At 58.0% G+C, this 12,558-nt stretch overlaps 1 protein-coding gene across 1 annotated transcript in view; it reads right to left on the reverse strand.

Annotated features, from left to right (window-relative positions):
* Positions 1 to 11,168, reverse strand: part of ZNF775 (zinc finger protein 775) — a 20,547-nt gene extending 9,379 nt beyond the window's left edge. The window contains exons 1-2 of the mRNA XM_027101588.1: positions 11,094 to 11,168; positions 1,049 to 1,129 (exon numbers count right to left, since the gene is read on the reverse strand). Of these exons, the coding sequence (XP_026957389.1) occupies positions 1,049 to 1,082 (34 nt within the window). The 5' untranslated portion in view covers positions 1,083 to 1,129; positions 11,094 to 11,168. The remainder of the gene's footprint in view (positions 1 to 1,048; positions 1,130 to 11,093) is intronic.
* Between the last annotated feature and the right edge of the window lie 1,390 nt (positions 11,169 to 12,558).

Raw genomic sequence — 12,558 nt, forward strand, 5'->3', positions numbered from 1 at the left:
ACCCCTCAGCGTTCAAAGCAACAGCCTGGGGCAGGGGTTGGGGGGGACTGGGAAGTGGGGTGGCTGAACTCACTGCCCAGAACAGTGTGGTGTCCATAGATCATACTGCCTCCTTTGAGCTGGTGTTTTGTTTCTTTTTTATCCAATTGCCTGATTTTTGCCTCATCTTAGGCCCACTGCAGGGATTGTCCTGGGAGGGCGGGGGCTCTGGGGTCCATAGGGCAACTCCCCTGGAAGGGGTGGGAGGTAAAGGAGCCTGGTCACTGTGCTGAGCGAGGGGCAGAGTTCCCAGGCCTGGGCCGGTCCCCTCTCCCGGGGCCAGAGCCACCGTGCAGCCCGGCTACACCCAGAACAGGGCCTGCCACAGAGGCTGAGAGCGGGTCTCAGACCAGGGGCTGCTCCATCCCAGAAGCGGGAAGCAGGTGGCTGGGGAGGGGTCTCCACAGGGTACTTCCCACTCTCAGCGGCACCTGCCCCCTGCCCGGCAGACACCAGGACTAACTGCTGTGTTTCCTCACCACCGGCTCCAAGGGCATCAGCTGACACAGACCATGAACTGTGTGACCCCGGGAAGCTTAATGGACTGAACTGGAGACACCCTCCTGACCAACCAGCAGCAGGGCTTGTTGCGACCACGTGTCCTCCCCAGAGCGCTGGCTTTTGGCGTGTGATCAGCGCCAACACCACGCACTCCCTGATCTAGCGCTTGACAAACACCTGAGCTTCCCCCAGCAGATTTCTGCACGGGGTGTGTGTGTGTGTGTCCGTGTGTATGTGTGTCCGTGTGTGTGTGTGTGTGTGTGTGTGTGTCCATGTGTGTGTGTGTCTGTGTGTGTGTGTGTCCCTGCCTGGCAAGCACAGGCTGGGCTTTGTCAGTTCTTAGCCCCCTAGTCTGTGTTTGCTCCATCCTTGGACGTGACCTCAGTGTCCTGGTCCCACCGTGTGGTTCTACAGGCTACCAGCAACTCCTGCGCAGCTACAGAGAGACGGGGAAGACAGGGCTGGGGAGGGGGCCGTGGTGGGCTCCCACCTGCCCCTCTTCTCTTACCTGTGCTGCTGTCGCCAGCCAGGCCACTCTCCATCCCCGGAGGCCCCTCGGCATCAGCACGGCGGCTCCCTGCCTGGCCGTCTGTGGGCGAGATGGGAGCAAAGGAAAGAGAGTTGGCCTGTGGGACGAGGACGAATGCCACTCACAGGAAGCAGTCCCTCTTTTTCAAAAGGTTTTCTATGACCTCTGTCGAAATGAGCAGGATTTTTTTTAAAGCACATATACCTGCTAGGCAGGTAAAATGTGTATAATTCCCATTTTATGAAGAATAAACTGAGGCCAGAGAGGGCTGCTGACATGCCCCAAGTCACAGAGGTGGCCGAACGGCAGAGCTGGGCAAGGTCCCTGGGCTTCTAACTCCCAGACCAGAGCCTCATGCCCACACTCTCATCACCTGCGGGGTGGGGTGTGAAGGATGCCACAAGAGAGAACCAGGAAACTCAAATAAGTTTAGAGACACCCCCTACCCTGCAACGTGGTCACGAGGACACCCTGGAGGGAAGAACTGTCCCTCCAAAATCGCCAGCCACCCCATCTCTCAAAGCCCCCGTCCAGGTTCCCCCGCAAACCCTTCTGGGGCCTCACAGCCACCCCCCACCCCTGGGCAAGAACACACGTGGCCAACCTGGGTCCTAGGGACCTGATTCCTCATCCACCAATCTGGGGCTCATCTTTTTTTACTCTTCAGTCTTTTTTTTTTTTTTTTTTTGCAGTATGCGGGCCTCTCACTGTTGCGGCCCCTCTCGTTGCGGAGCACAGGCTCCGGACGCGCAGGCTCAGCGGCCATGTCTCACGGGCCCAGCCGCTCTGCGGCATGTGGGATCTTCCCGGACCGGGGCACGAACCCACGTCCCCTGCATCGGCAGGCGGACTCTCAACCACTGCGCCACCAGGGGAGCCCCCTCTTCCGTCTTTTGAACATCTCCCGACTGGCTCATTTGGTGCCTGGAACGTGACTGGGACGGGTCCTGCTGCTCTGACCCCTTGGCGCGGCCCCTGCCCCTTCCAGGCCCCAGCCTAAACGTCACCTCCTCTGAGTGGCCTTCCCTGGCAGCCCCGTGTAAAGTCACAACCCTAGCCCCACCTCCCATTCCTCCCTGACACTTTTCGCCACCCGACAGGATATTTACTTCTCTGCTCATTCCCCGACAGGAATCGAGGACAGGACTTCCCGGGCTCACTGCCAAGTGCCAGGGTCCGGGCCAGAGCCCACAAGTGGAGGGCACCAAACAGCCGTGTGTGGCACGAACATGCTGCTGGTTACGTGCACTCAGGGATGTGGCCGCTGCACGTGGTGCTGTGGGCGGCGCCCCCCCCCCGCGAGGTCGGGGATCTCGTTTCCTACGCCTGCACCCCCGGACCCCCTGCACTCCCAAACAGGCCCCAGCCTCTGCCCCACAAGACGGGAGGCTGGGCTCACGCTGCAGGACCAGGAACCTCTCCTCGGCCACCGCTCAGGCTCGGGGAAGCCAGCCTCCCCTTGCTCCACACCTCGGGCCCCGGACAGCCTCCCAGAAACCCCATTCTAAGGGTCTCCCCGCTTCCTTCTCCCAGGTCCCCTTCCAGCGGCTACTCCGGGGACAGGGACCCAGGCTGGAGATGTGGACCCTGCCCGGAGAGGTGGGGGGCAGGGGTGTCAGGGAGATACAAATCTGAGAAATAGAAAACTCACCCTCCCTGGTGCAGAAAGGGAAAGAGAACCCTCCCCTTTCATTCAGAGTATTTTCTTTAGAAAACTTCTAATTGGAAGTTCTTTCTCTGCCCCTTTGAGGTGCATGTAAATCTTTTTAAAGCTCACTAAGCCTCTTGCCGGCTTTACAACCCAGGACTGCCTTTCTCGGGGACCTGGGAGCCATCTCTCTGAAATGCAAACATCAAGGGAACAGCGGCCAGTGTCCCCTGCCCGTGGGCGGTGGGAGCCTAACTCTCCAGGAGCACCGGGCTCGGGGCTGCAAACCTCCTCCCGTCACCAGGGTACAAGAAGTGGATGTTTCCTTTGCATAAAGGCAATTAGCTATCACGGGTGGCCTCCCAATTCCAGGCGTGAACTCTGGAATTACGGTGAACTCTGTGTGACAAACGGTCAAGTCCTCTTACCCGAGGACTGGCTGTGCTTTCCCTGGAGAACACGTGTGCAGTGGGGTCGCCCCTGCTGGACTGTGTAACAGGTGAGATTTCTGTCTACAGTCTCTTAGCAAATTGCCTGTGATGTGCACCACATTCCAGTCTAATGCTTATTCAGTTAAAAACTTGTTTTCTTTCTCTCCTACTTTTGCGGGGAGTTTTTCTGAGTTGGCAGGAGATTTGGTTTTTAATTCTATTTCCCCAAAAGGGGTCTGTTACGCGCTCCTGCTGTGGGTTACTATAGACACTGAAACCTGCCTGTGGTGCAGAGAAAAGGGGGCCACAAATGAGGGCAGGAGAAGGCCCCCCCTTGGGGCCCCTGACGGGTGCCAATGCTCCTGCCTTAGCACCACATTTTCCTTCCGGGTCACTCTGCATCCCAGGCCGTGGGGTAGCCTCTCACCAACTGGAGATTTAATGTCTGCCTAAGGAGACTCAGAGGACTGGCGGACAAAGAGGCCGCTTTGATATGGGGAACCTCAGACGGGGGGTGGAGGCTCGGGCCACAACTCAGGGCAAGGACAGCGGGTGGGACTTGGGCTCATTCACAAACCCCTACACAACACAACTGAGGCCCCTTGAGCCAAATCAAATCGGTCCTACTCGATCCGTTCTGTCTTAAGAGGTATTATGGACTCAAAGTCGCCTCGGGTGGCAGAAGGGCTTCAATTCTTGGTGACCAGTTCACAGGGAGTCTCTGAGCTGCACCAGAGCTCATGGTCCGAGAAAGAACAGACGTGGAAATGGAAGGAAAGGACCCTCGTGGGCCCGAGGGGAAGAAGGAAGAAAGGAGAGGGCAGGGGACAGGAACAGGGGGCAGGGGCTATGTCTTGGGGGCCCATCTCCACCTGTGTGCTCAGGTGGGATGTGTCTGGAAAACAGGCCAACAGGTGTCCTCAGACAAACCCCGAGACAAGCCGAACGGCAGAAGGTCCCTGCGTGTGGCAGCGTCTTTCCAGGCCGACCAGGCCCCCGCACACCCCACCCTGATGCACCGCACTGCACACCTCTTCTCGCCCCACCAGACACATCACTCAGCTGACTGGAGAGAGAGAGGCCCAGGGACACGGCGAGCAGGCCGCCCAGCAGAAGACCCTGGCCAGAAAACAGGAGGCAACGGGGGCCGATCCCCATCCACCAGTGCCCACACCGAGTCCCTAAGGGCCACCTGGTCTATCACCCAGCTCCCCGACCCCAATCTCTGATGACCTTTGCCCTCCCTGCCCAGCAGGTCCCCTGGAGGGTGGGACACACCCAGGGGGTGGGTCTCAGGACAGGGCCCCAGTCACCTCCTCCTTCCCAGCCCCTGGCTCTGGGTCAGGCCGCAGTTGGGATGAGAGCCCCTTGACGGGGAGGCTTTGCGGGACAGCTGCCCTGACAACTGCCGCGTCACACAAGGCGGGACTGTGGCCTGGGGCAGGTGCTGAGGTCTGGGGGCAGGGAAGGTAACAAAGGGGCTTCGATCTTAGCAGAAATCTGGGGGGAAGGCAGACAGCAGCTGGGGGTGCACAAAGGCCACGGGCCGGGAGAGGCGGTGCAGGGACACGTCTCCAGATCTCAGGGCCCTGGACCTTTTCCACCAGCCAAGTACACCTCTCTTCACAGACTCAGGCCCCACATGGGGAGGAAGGAGATGGCGCCTCGTGTGTCCTCTGTCACCAGTGGAGTGGGGACCGGCCACGTGCCCTCCACCAGTAGCTCAGACTTTGAGGGATGCATCTCCCCAATTCCAGCCGAAGGCCCAGCTCACAGGCCCTGCTCAGCTAGGAGCCCCACCCAGGGCGACACCATGTGCCACCGTCCACCCATGCGCACAGTCCCTCCCCACAGGAAACCGCGCACAGGAGGCAGTCTTCCCAAGGTACGCTGCCCACCAAGCTGACCGCCCTCACACCAGTAGCTCAAGTCCCCCGGGGAGCAGCCCAGGCCAGTGTTTGGAAGAGGATGGGCGAGGGCCCGCAGGCTCCAGCTAGCCCTCACCCTGAGGGTGTGCTCTCGGAGTCCTCCGGGGGGATGGAGACTGTCTGTCCTTCCCTCATTCACTGAGAGGGCGGGGGCTTCCCTGGTCACCTCGGTATTCACCTGGCTCTGGAAAGAAAAGGGGGTGACGAGCCAAGCCTCGGTAGGGACAGGGAGACCAACTGTGTACCGGGCACTCAGCAAGCTCCGCCCACTTCGTCCTAAGGAGGCACGGCTCTGAGACGTTAAGCGGTTTGCTCAAGGTCACACAGCCAGTAAGTGCTGGAGGCAGGACCGGTGAACTGGGGTGGGCCTGCCCCACCCAGAGGCCCTGCTCCTGGACCATGCTGCCTCCAAGAGAAGGTGCAGAGTGTCCCAAACCTTAAGCCACCAGGGCCTCATTTTCAGGAGGCTGGCCTCTAGACCCACATGTTGGTTATTTAAGTGTGTATAAATTAAGTTTAAGATTCAGTTTCTCATCTACACTGGCCACGCTTCAAGTGTTCAACAGTCACACGTGGCTAGAGCCACCGTAACATCCAGCAGAAAAGAAGACTTCCAGGTTCACGAAGTTCTGCTGGGCAACACTGCACTAGACATAAAGCTCCAGGATGGCGGCGGCCCTGCCTGCCGGGGCCTGGGACGCAGAAGGCGCTCAGTTTATACTGGGTGAATGAATAAATGAATGAACGAATGAAAGAAATGGGAAGACGGGGCCCCTCTGGCCCCAGTGCTTCATCACCAACAACAAATACCTCAGGACAGGTTAATGATGTCCCAGGCCTGGGAAATGGATCTCAGTTAATATCAGTGGATGTTTCATTTAAAATATACAATCATAGGTGGTTGCCAAGGGGGAGGGGGTTGGGGGAGGGATGGAGTGGGAGATCAGGGTTAGCAGATGTCAGCTTTTATATATAAACGGATAAACAACAAGGTCCTACTGTAGAGCACAAGGAACTATAGTCAATATCCTGTGATAAACCATAATGGAAAAGAATATATAAAAAAAGACGGCTGCCCTGGTGGCGCAGTGGTTGAGAGTCCGCCTGCCGATGCAGGGGACACGGGTTCGTGCACTGGTCCGGGAAGATCCCACATGCCGCGGAGCGGCTGGGCCCATGAGCCATGGCCGCTGAGCCTGTGCTCTGCAACGGAAGAGGCCACAACAGTGAGAGGCCCGCGTACCACAAAAAAAAAAAAAAAAAGAATGTATACATGTATAACTGAATCACTTTGTTGTACAGCAGAAATTAACACAACATTGTGAATCAACTATACTTCAATAAAGAATATTGATAAAATACAGTCATAGGCATACGCGAAGAAACTGATCTAAACACTAAATGCACACAAACATATCCAGAGACGATCATATCTAACATCCAAGGCGGCTAAGTACACAAACGTTCAAAGATACAAAAATACAGAAATACTCATACACATGAGAATACCTGCAAAATTGCATATGCAAAGTACAGAGAGGTTGAAATATTAAAACATCCACCCATACACCTACAGATCCAGAGACACAAGTGTGCCCACATGAACCGCACGAGCACAAATCACTCCCCTTTCACACTGGAGAAAACAGCAATGGACTCCCTGCTGACACAAGTAACCTCACAATCCATGACCATCCCTCCAGGTCCACTGCTCCGAGGAACGGAACTCAGGGGATGATGCAACCACCGGGAGAGGGAGCGACAGCGGGTGATGGGGAACAGTCACCTGCTGGGGTACCGGTGGGGTAGGCTGAGAGGAGGGGGGCGGCGTGAGGCAGCAGTGCTGCAGCTGGAGGGGAGAAGCTGGAAGGGCACAGAAAGCCCTAGAAAGAGGACAGGGCTCTGCCCGGCTGGCCAGTGCAGCCCCAGCCCCAAGGCCACGCTGCAGGGGTCTGGCCAGGAGGCGGCGGCAGGCGGTTCCCCTCTCCCCTGGGAACCTGAGCCCAGACTCCTCGGCCGAGTCTGCCCCTCGCAGTGCACTCGCATTGGCTGCCCCTCTCCTCAGGCCCACGCACGCCTGGACCCAGGATCAGGAGCCCTGAGTTCTAGCCCACCTGTCCTCTAGGCCTAGGTTCCCAATGGCGAAGGTGACTGAAAACGCCTGCTGCGGGGGCTTGCTGTGAGCATCAGGTTGGGGTACACACTAGACTTTCGAAATGGTCTTCTCTCTCTTTCTCGCGGCCTGAGAGCAACCCACACCCGAAGCTTCTGAGCCCTCTCTCCGAGCGCCCCATGGCCAGCCCACCCTTCCTAAACCGTTATCCTTCAAGCTGCTTCAGAATCTCTGGAGGCCCCCCGCGCCCACACAGGAACCCCAAACTCTGCTCAGCAACGGGAGCCCGCCTCGCAGAGGAACCGGGCGTGGACAGCTTTCACGGTCAAGGCTACCTGCGGAGCTGTGCTGACAGAGCAGCTCCAGGTACCGCCTCTCCCGGGAGATGGAGACTGGGTGGGGAGACGGCCTCCTCCGGGCCAGGCTGTGGGCCAGGGGTAAGGAGAGCAGGGCCGGGTCTGGGCCCTGAGCGCCAGGCAGGGGGCTGGACTAAAGAGAGCCGTGGACGCTCTGCCGGCTCAGCCCAGGCGATCCCCGCGGCCTCACACCCCGACTCTGTTGCGGGGAGGAGCTGGTGTAGCCTTTGTCTCCCAGGACTGACTGCACAGCCCCCAGGCCCTCTCCCAAAGCCAGTCCTACGCAGGCCACTCCCGCGCGAGGCTGGTCCCTGGGCTCTGGCCCATCTCTGGATAATCAGCGCTCTCTCCAGGCGTCGGTCCCCCACCCCTACACCCACTTCACCTTCCTCTCCTCCAGCGTTTCTGACCGAGGAGGAAATGCAAACCATCCCCAACAAGTGGCTTTAAAATGGTATTGGAAAGGCAGGGCAACTGCTGTTCCCACCTTTTATGGCCCAGTGCCCGAGGACAGACAGGCAGGCCGAGGTCCTAGCCCAGACCAGGTGAGCGTCACCTCCACCCACCACCTAGAAGCCTGCCTCCCCCCCACATCCCAGCATAAGGCATGCCCGGCATCCTTCTACAACTCCCAGAACAATCCCCGAGCCCCTCCAGGGCCCCCACCCCATCCTTCTCTCCCATCAGCCTCCCTGCTCCTCCCTCATTCCTCTCCGACTTCCCAGATCTACTCACCACCGGATCAGGTGTCCCCATGCACCCTCACTGTTACCTCTTCTAAGCCCTCGCCCGTCCTCCCCCTTCTCCCCATCCCCCCCTTCCTACTCCAGCATCTGCAGACCTCAGCCTTCCACGCACCGTGGGGTCCTCAGTCCCAGGAGAGGGGACAGCGGTGGGGAGGAAGAAGGCGGGGCAGGCCATCGTCCCACAGAAAGACCACACGTAGCGGAAGGAGCCCAGGACAGGGAGGCCAGAGACCTTGGGACCGGGTTTGCTTCTGGTTAGTCACGTGACCCCGGGCCAGCCACTTTCCTTCCCTAGGCCTCAGTTTCCCCATCTGCAAATGGAAATAATGCTTGGTCCTCTGTACAGAACTGTTATATCAAGCAGTGGGAGGGAAACATTGCAAAAGGACTCGAAAATGTTCACAAAGGTGCAAGATGAATTCTTTTTAGGTCACTGCATTGCCATCACCCCCTCCCCACTACCCAGTTGTCAGAACTGATAGGAAGAGCCCAATTCAGTGACTTCAGTTTGCTTCCGCCAGCATTCCCTGGGAACCAGGTCCAGGGCCGGCCAGGGCAGCCAGGGCAGCTGCCTTATCCCATCATGCCCGCCCACCTCCCAGAGGTCCCGGATTCAACCCCTTGCCAGTCCCCAAGGCACCTCCTTCCAGGACCCCTGCCCCACCTGCCCTGCCCAACATGCACACCTTTGCTGGGACTGTCACTCCCCCACCTCCCCGCTCCCAGGCCTGTCCCCCACCCATGGCATCCCCATCCCCAGTCTTTGCTCACCTGTCTCCCTTTAGAGGATAGAACGTCACCCACATTCTTCTGCCCCAAATCTAAGACTCAGGAGCCCGCCAGGGCCTGGGGACCCCCATTACCTGATCGAAGGCAAGGGATGAAGCCAACTGCCAACAACACTTTGGACAATTGGCACATTTTGATTTCTAAACACGTTTCACCCCTGCTGCCCTCAAAGGAGCCTGGCAAGGATAAGGAGTGTGTCCCCCTTTTTGGATGAGGAAAGCAAGGCCCAGAGGGGACATTCCCTGCCTCAGAGAAAGTTAGAACTCAGGTCTCCTGCCCACCTGGCCCACGCTCCCTTGCAGGCCACCCCCATCCTAGGAAACCTTAGACTCCTCAGCTTAACCCTCACCAGGGGAGCAGGTGCCTGGACCAGCTCTGCACTTGGCCCTGGGCATCCTTTGCCCCTCCCGGCGGGACTCACGAGGCCTCTCAAAACTGCCACCACCTTTCACTACCGCAGAGCACAGCCCCCACAATCCACAGGTCACTAAATCATACCAGCGCTGTTTTAATACCTCCAGCGTCTGCCACCGCTGCTGCCTTGGTTCAGGCCTCAGCACTGCTCACCTGGAGACTGCACTGCTATCATACCTCATCTTGCCCCTCCAATCCATCCACCACCCAGACTCAAAGCAATTTTCCTAAAATTACAATTTAGACATGTTACTACTTTGCTTAAAACACTTCAGTGGGTCCCCAGCACTTTCAGGTACTGCTAAAAATTTCTTGGCAAGACCATTTAAAATCTGGCCTCTGCCCACCTCTCACTGTACCACCAACCTACCCCCATTGTCCCCAGATGCAACCTCCTGACCTTGCCGTGTCTAGGGACACCTGTGACCAGTCTTGGAATACCCTTGCCCAACTCTTCTCTGCCCAGCCCAGATCCAGGATCACTTTCACCAGGAAGCCTTTGTGGATACACCAGGCTCAGTTAGGGGCCCTTCTCTGTTTAACCTGTGCACTCACCCAACCCAGTACCATCTACACAGTATAATAATAATTTGTCTCCACAAGAAGACTGTAAGCATCTTAACACAGGGAGTGTTTCTCTCTCCCCAACACCCAGCACAAGGTCCAGCATGCTGTAAACCATTCATAAAAATTTTAACAAAGGAACATTTAGATGAAAGAAACTTAAGTCCAAAACAGATTAGAAGCATAGAGTCATGGAACCTTAGCATTGAAAGGAGACTAATACCCTCTAATATTCTCTTTTTACAGATGAACACCTGGACCCAAAATGCACACCTAATAGTGGAGCCTGGACATAGCCGGCCTCGAGTCGGGGCTCTGACCACACCCCACCCCAGGTCTGGTGGACCAAGACACACACCAGGCTCCATCCTCCCAAAGGGCTGGAGGGAGCGGCATCTCTATACCCTCCACCTTCACGAGGGAAGAAACCCCCAGCGCCTACCCCCAGCCCCACTGAGATCTTGGCTCCTATGCCTGTCTTCCTAGGATGGAGGTTTCGGGGAGACCCCTACACACACTCCTCCAATTTCTGTGGTGCTTCCCTCTCATTGTTCTCGCCCCCGATCCTCAGGCCCACTCATTTAATCATTTATTAAGCACCTACTATGTGTCACTCTGCGGCGAGCACTGGGGTTCCCGCCCTGCAGGAACTCGATCTTTGGGGGAGGCTGACACCGCTCCCGAATATCGGGACAGGCTCTGGCAGAGCGCGCCCGGAGGAGCCGGGGGGCAGTCCCCGCGCTCACCTCCGCGCCTCTCCCGCTCTCACGCCCCGCTCCAGCTCTGACCCGGCCTGAAGCCCCTTCCCACGCACGACCCGGGCCCCTTTCCCCGTGAGCTGTGCGGGGGTAAAGTTCGGGGCTGAGAACGCGGGGGGCTCGGGGGACCCCGAGGCCGCCTCCAGCCCGAGTCTGGGTGGAGACAGCGCGAGAGGAGCGGGGCCGGACGCTGGCCCCGCGGCACGGTCCGTCCCTCCGCACGCCCCTCCCCGCCCGGATTCAGAGGGACTCGGAGGGAGGGGACGGGAATAAATACCTTTGACTTTGTGGCTAAGGTTAACGGGAACTGCCACCCCGGGGCGACTTGGGCACTGAGCTCCCCGGCCCCGCCAGTCCCGGGGCAGGCGGGGCGGGCACGCGCTCCTGATTGGCTGGCGGGCCTGGCCGTCCCCGGGGCCGCCCCGCCACCTAATTGGCTGCACCTCTCAGATGACCAGCTCAGCCCTATCGGAGAAGTCTGCGGGGCGGCTCCTTTGTTCTCCGGAGCCAATGGTCTGCGTGGGCGGGCTGACCTCGCCTCCCGAGGGACCAGTCGCGGCCCCGCCAGGCATTAAAGCGTTGGCCGTGGGGCGCTGGGCCCGGTCTCCCAGGGGAGGAGGGGCGGGGGCAAGTCCGGAGAGCTGGTGACCCGACGGCGCGGCAGCACCCTCTCCTTCTCTCCGTGGAGCTCTGCCTCCCCATCCAGGCCGCGCAGACGCGCGCTCTGAAACCGATCCAGTCGCTCGGCAACTCTCGGTCCGACGCCTGCGACGCGCCCGCACCGCCCTTGGTGCCGGGATCCGGGGGAACAAGACGCACGAACCCCGATCCGACGATCACAGTCGAGTGTGCATGTGACATGGTTGTGGCACTTGGCACTACGGCACACCAGGTGTTAGAGTGAGATGTGCGAGTCTCGTGCGACGGGAGAGAAATCGCCCTCCGCACTCACGCGGCCCTAGGCATGTCGTAGCCGCGTGATAAATGAACCTGGGGTCTCCAGGAGAGACTTAGACATCATTAAGTCCAACCCCTCCCTTTTTGTTGAGGAAAGAGCGACCAACGTTTCTAGTGTTACTGCTGATTCAGAGGCGGGGTCCAGATGGCCAAGGAGAGTTTTCTGTTTCCAGAGACCGTCAGGAAAGAGAATTTTCACATCTACTCACCCAGATCCGAAGGAAATGCTCCTTTATGTCAATCAAATTCCTCACACTGCTACCTCAAAGGGGGCCGGCCAGCCAGGGCAACTCCCACTGGCAGATTCTCTCCGGAGCTGCCCAGAAACCGCCTTTGGGACAGGAGGTTGATATCAAGAGAAGCTGGCCTCACTCTGAGAGTTGCTACAAACCTTACTGTTAAGCCTATGGACCTTATTCTAATGGGTCAGCAGCTGCCTACTAGGCGTTTGCCACAGGCCCAGCTGCCGTTAAGCCTCATAACACAACAGAAACGGGGGACCCAATTCTATCAGTTTTGCCACAATCTTCTTGTGCAGTTTTTACGAAAGATACTTTCTGTCCCTGGACTTTGACTTATTCCTCTGTAAGAGTTAATAATTTTCTAGTTACAGTCGGCCTTCCGTATCCACAGGTTCCACATCTGTGATTTCAATCAACAGCAGACTGAAAATATTCGGGGAGGGGGAACTCCAGAAAGTTCCACAAAAGCAAAATTTGAATTTTCCCAGGCACAGGGAACTATGTATATAGCATTTACACTGTATTAAGTATTGTGAGTAATCT

The sequence above is a fragment of the Aethalodelphis obliquidens genome, unplaced genomic scaffold (assembly GCF_003676395.1).
Source record: "Aethalodelphis obliquidens isolate GAN/ISIS:26980383/991018 unplaced genomic scaffold, ASM367639v1 scaffold5, whole genome shotgun sequence".
Taxonomy (NCBI): Eukaryota; Metazoa; Chordata; class Mammalia; order Artiodactyla; family Delphinidae; genus Aethalodelphis; species Aethalodelphis obliquidens.